At 59.9% G+C, this 379-nt stretch overlaps 1 protein-coding gene across 1 annotated transcript in view; it reads left to right on the top strand.

Annotated features, from left to right (window-relative positions):
• Positions 1–7: 7 nt before the first annotated feature.
• LOC104530082 (CREB-binding protein-like) overlaps positions 8–379 on the top strand; it is a gene marked incomplete at its 5' end in the record, with an annotated part of 1034 nt that continues 662 nt past the window's right edge. The window contains 2 exon segments of the mRNA XM_010174562.2: positions 8–370; positions 372–379. The exon segment at positions 372–379 is cut by the window's right edge and continues 662 nt beyond it. Of these exon segments, the coding sequence (XP_010172864.2) occupies positions 8–370; positions 372–379 (371 nt within the window).

Raw genomic sequence — 379 nt, forward strand, 5'->3', positions numbered from 1 at the left:
AGCTTTTATAAAGCAAAGAACAGCCAAATACGTGGCTAACCAGCCCGGGATGCAGCCGCAAGCCGGCATCCAGCCCCAGCCTGGGATGCAGCAGCCGCAGACCGGCATGCAGCAGCCGAGCATGCACGCTCAGGCAGGATTGCAGAACATGAACGCGATGCAAGCGGGAGTGCAGAGACCCAGCGTTCCTCCCCAGCAGCAAGGGATAGGAGCTCTGAATCCCCAGGGACAAGCGATAAACATCATGAACCCCGGCCACAACCCCAGCATGGCAAACATGAGTCCGCAGTACAGAGAAATACTGAGGCGGCAACTGCTGCAGCAGCAGCAGCAACAGCAACAGCAGCAGCAAGGAGGGGCTGGCAGGGGACGGGGGGTG

The sequence above is a fragment of the Antrostomus carolinensis genome, unplaced genomic scaffold (assembly GCF_000700745.2).
Source record: "Antrostomus carolinensis isolate BGI_N321 unplaced genomic scaffold, ASM70074v2 scaffold29148, whole genome shotgun sequence".
Taxonomy (NCBI): domain Eukaryota; kingdom Metazoa; phylum Chordata; class Aves; order Caprimulgiformes; family Caprimulgidae; genus Antrostomus; species Antrostomus carolinensis.